This window comes from Poecile atricapillus, chromosome 1 (assembly GCF_030490865.1).
Source record: "Poecile atricapillus isolate bPoeAtr1 chromosome 1, bPoeAtr1.hap1, whole genome shotgun sequence".
NCBI classification, from domain to species: domain Eukaryota; kingdom Metazoa; phylum Chordata; class Aves; order Passeriformes; family Paridae; genus Poecile; species Poecile atricapillus.
The window spans coordinates 147943210-147947787 of record NC_081249.1 but is presented as its reverse complement, the minus strand read 5'-3'; the positions used below and the strand labels follow the sequence as shown (position 1 = coordinate 147947787).

The 4578-nt window shown below is 59.2% G+C and overlaps 1 protein-coding gene across 1 annotated transcript; it reads right to left on the bottom strand.

The window, feature by feature from the left end:
• Nucleotides 1–325: 325 nt before the first annotated feature.
• On the bottom strand, nt 326–3962 carry ZFP36L1 (ZFP36 ring finger protein like 1). The gene is made up of 2 exons (XM_058857824.1): nt 3676–3962; nt 326–2849 (listed from the first exon to the last, which is right to left on the bottom strand). Exons 1-2 carry the CDS (start codon nt 3730–3732, stop codon nt 1899–1901), a joined length of 1008 nt encoding a protein of 335 aa, XP_058713807.1. The 5' UTR covers nt 3733–3962; the 3' UTR covers nt 326–1898.
• Between the last annotated feature and the right edge of the window lie 616 nt (nt 3963–4578).

Sequence of the window (4578 nt, the reverse complement as noted above, 5' to 3'; positions counted from 1 at the left end):
GAACACACAAGGCACACAAGCAACAAAAGCCAATCCCAGGTTTAAGCCATGCTCACCAGAAAGAACTTGTCAGGAACAGAAAGCACTCCATAAGAGACAGAAGAGGTTAAAGGCCACCGAGGTAAGTCACATCAGGTATTTGCTGCCACGGATCTGCTCCCAAGCACTTGCAGGGCTGACCCACTGCCTCGGTGAGGAACGATGGAGGGATGCCTGGGCACACCGTGGGCATGTCAAGGGTCAAGAGAAGGGAAGCATCTGCATTTGCTGGGTTGTCTAAAGCCAGCCCCTCAATTTTTGCAAGTAAAACCAGCTCCACTGTCAGTTTCTTGAAAAAACTTGGGGTTTATTGATTTAAACTGCAAACAGTCATTACAAAAGAGATTCTCTTTTAAATAAACTCACACAAAGAGGAAGAAAAAGCAGTGTAGCAAACAGTAACAGGGGGAAAAAAAATTACATTCATTATTCTCTTTGTGCCAGTCCCATTCACCTTGGCAAGGAAAACTCCAAACTTGGAATACAGAAATGCAAAGACAAACTGTATTTGGAATGTCTTCAGATAGGCACTTTGAGCCCAAGGCTTTTCTCCTTGAAGAATCTATACAATTAGAGGAAGAAAAAGGTCTTCCTTCCACGTTGTCTCGCAACAGAGCTCAGGTATGTACATTCTAAAGCCCAGGTAGGCAAGACCTGGGTGAGGGGAAGAGAAGGAGAAGAGAAAAGGCAAAGATGCACAACAACTCCATTTGCAGTCCAACACAAAAAAAGGGGGAGGGAGTTCTAAAATAAATAATCCAAACACAGTTTTTGCATTTTTTTAAATTAATTTTTCATTTTTTAAAATAAAATAACCAAAAAAAGTGTAAAGTTACAAAAAATGTCATTGTAGTATAATATATTAAACTGTGGGGAAAAAAGGAAAAAAAGACACTTCACAATCTTAAGATTAATATGGAAGATCATAATTTAAACATAAAAGAATATATTCTATGGATTCATCATCCCGATAAATATGAACAAAATTAAAAAGCAAAGGTTTCGGCAATAAATACGTTTTGATAAGTTAAATAAGCTTTTTATATTGTTGTGCAGTGACAAGCAAAATTTGCTCTCCAATTTCTGAAAAGTTATACAAAATTAAAAACCCAGAAAAAAATAATAAAAAGCTTGGCGTGAGTGCTCTAAGATAGGTCTAAAGTACTCTAGAGCAAAACCATTAAAGCTATGTCTACTGGAACTTTGTTTACACGAACTTGTGTGTGTGGAATGACTTCTGTTGGCCCCACCCCTCTATTTCTTTATTTGTTTTAAGATGTCACATGTATACATGGGGAACTTTTAGCACCAAAATCAAGTCTCTCGTAGTCCATCTGTTTTTTGCTTTTCTTTTGTTTTCTTCCTCCCAGTCGAAGTCCCACTCATGTTACAATCTTTGTCCGTTCTCAGCTTTTCTTCCCACAGACCTGAGCGGATCCAGGCAAGATTTAGTCTTTAAGGGGAGGGGAGAAAGATAACTGGATGTTAACGCTTGCCCACATGCCTGCAGCCTAGCAGAAACTGGCCAGATGGGAAGGGACTGGGAGAGGGCGATGCAGTACGTGGCCAGTGGAGGGAGCCGGATTCGGACATTTCCTGCACATCTGGAAGTGCACAGAGCTGCTGGTGCCCTCTGCAGCTGGAGAGGTAATACAGTCACAGTGAAAAGTGTTAAAAGGCACTAATTTTGTAAACGTTATTGCTTCTCATCGTAATTTTGGCACTTAAGGTTTAAGCCAGTGGGTATCAGGCAGGCAGGTGGACATGTTAACATCCAGCTCAGACTACTGGGGACAAGGTGGGGGGAGTTCAGCTTAACATTGTAATAGAGGTGGGGAGGGGCAAGAAGAAACCCCAGATTAGTCGTCGGAGATGGAGAGTCTGCTGAAGATGGGAAGACGTCTTGAGGTGTCCAGGATAGGCGAATCTGAGCCGCTGTGGCTGCTGCTGGAGCTGCTCAGATAGCCCTCCTGGTCAGAGAGGGAGTCCTGAGGACTGGGTGGCGAGTCAAACATGTTGGGGGACTCGGACATGGGCCTGAACAAGAAGGTGGTGGGGGAGCTCCCGCTGGGCACCTGCACCCCCATGCTGGGGGCAAAGAGACTGACCAGCTCCTGGCTGGAGAAGGTGAAAGGGTTGCTGGCGCAGTCAGGCAAGGTGGGGGAGCCCAGCAGGTCGTCGGCACTCAGCATGGGCGGCGGTGTGATGGAAGTGGGGCTGTCCAGCAGCCCGCTGGCAGCAGTGCTGGGGAAGCCGGCGAAGCTGAAGCTGTGCTGCAGGCGGGGTCTGTCGGTGACGGCGGGCTCCCGGCTCCCCGCCACGGCGCGGCGCTCCTCCGCGTTGTGGATGAAGTGGCAGCGCGGCCCATAGGGGCAGAAGCCGATGGTGTGGAAAGTGCGGCACAGCTCCGTCTTGTACTTGGGGTGGCGGGTGAGGCTCCGCAGCTCGTGGATGCCGTGGGCGAACTGGCACTTGTCACCGTACTTGCAGGCGCCGTTCTCCTCGAAGGGGCGGCACAGCTCCGTCTTGTAGCGGCTGGAGTTGACCTGTCCCCCGGGCTGCTTTTGCTGCAGTAGGCGCTCGCCACCCTCGGAGAAGGAGCGGTCCCGGAAGCGGCTTTCCCGGGGGCCCAGCATGGGAGCCGGCTCCCCTTTCAGGCTGCTGAGGAGCTGGTTCTGGTGAAACTTGGAGTTGGGCAGGGTGACAGAGTGCCTCCTAGGGAAACCCCCGCCAGCCGGGGTGCCCACCGCCTTCCTGTCCAGCAGGCACCCGCTGACACCCGAGGGGCTGTAATTCAACATCTTGTTGCTCTGCGGGGACAAAGCAAGGGCCGGTCACGTCACTGCTACTGCCACCACCTCCTCCGACATCCCCGCGCAGCCCCGAGAGCGCGGCGCTCCCCCGCCTCTCACTGCCGCGGCCCGCGGAGCGGATCGGCCTGCCCCGACAGCCCCCCCCCAGCTCCGTCCCTCCGTAGCCACATCTGCCGCAGCCCCCCTCCGCCGCCCCCGGCGCGGGCCCCCTGCCGCGCCCCTCCCCGTCCTTGGAGCGGAGCGGTCCCGGAGCGAGCCGAGCGCCCGGCGCGGGGGGGCGCCCGAAAACCCCGCGCGGCGGGAGCGCTTCCCGGGGAGCGGCCCCGGGGCCGGCGGCGCGCGGGAAGGGCAGCGCGCGGCGCGGCGCCCGCCCAACCGCTCCCGCAGCGCGACCGGCGAGGGGCGGCCGAGCCCCGCGGGGACCGAGCCCGCCCGTCCGCCCGCTCTTCCCCCCGCCCGGCCCCGCGGCAGCGCCGCCGCCCGCCGCGCCGCGCCCGGGCGTGTTGTAGCGCGGCGGCCCCGGGGGCACGGGAAGGATCCGGCCCCCCCGCTCGGCGCCGCGGCTGAGCCCGCCGGGAGCGCGGGCGGCTCCCCCACCCTTCATCCTCCGGAGCGGCTGAGGCGGGAAACGCGGGCGGGAGAGACCCCGGCGTCCCGAAACGGGGTGGCCGAGCTCGGTCCCCGCCCTGCGCCCTACGGCCCCAGCACCCAACTTGCTCACGACCAGAAAACGAAGCGGGGGAGGGGGAAGTACCCGAACACGAACCCTAAGGAAACCGAAAAGCCCCGAAGTTGGCGGCGGAACCCCCGCCGGCGCCCTTACCTTGCATAAAACTTCGCTCAAGTCGAAGATGGTGGGCGACACCAGGGCTGTGGACATCTTCGGCGAGCGAGGGGGGAAGCGAGTGGGGCAGCGGCACTCGGACACGAGGAGTCACGGCGTGGGTAAGGCACAGCCTCCAGCGCCCCTGCTCGCAGCCTCCCCCCGCCGCCGATGCCGCCACTAGCCCGCCCGGCCGCCGCGCCCGCTCGCCGCTTCCAGGGGGCTCGGGGAAAGCTCAACTTATAAAGTTTGTGACTTACCCCGGGAGGAGGAGCCGGCGGCGGGAAAGGGGAGGAGGAGGAGGGCAGGGTGATTGACACCGCGACTGAATCACCCGGGCGGGCAGGCCCAAAAAAACTTTCGGGAGGAAGGAGGTGGGGAGGGACAAGGGGAAAGGGGGGAGGGGGAAAGGAACGCGAAGCGGCCGGCGGGCGGGTGGGAGGCTGTGCCGGGCCCGCCCTGCCCCGCGCCGCGCTGCGCCGGAGGGGCCGGTTGTGCGGCCGCACCGAGTGACTCCGCGCGCCTGTGCGCGCGTGGCCGTTTGCGCTCTCCGCGCGCGCGTGCCCGCTTGTCCGCGTGCGTCCACGTTGTGCGCGTGTGTCCGCGTGCGCGCGCGCGCGCGTTTAACTCGGCACGCGCCCGCGCGTGAACTCCCCTCCGCCGGTGCGCGCGGCCGTCCCGCTGCTCTCCGCGCGGGGGGGCGCGGCGGCCGCGCGCCCAACGGCCGCGCTGGGCGGCGGCTCCGCGGCTCGCGGACTTTTTCCCGCGGAAACCCAGCGGGGTCTGCCCGCTTGGATTTGAACTGATCGCAGCCGTGCTCGGCCGCGGCTGTGCGCCCTGCAGCGCTTTGTGCCGATCGCCCCCGCCGCCCCCCTCCCCTCCCTCGGAGCCTCACTCCTTTCA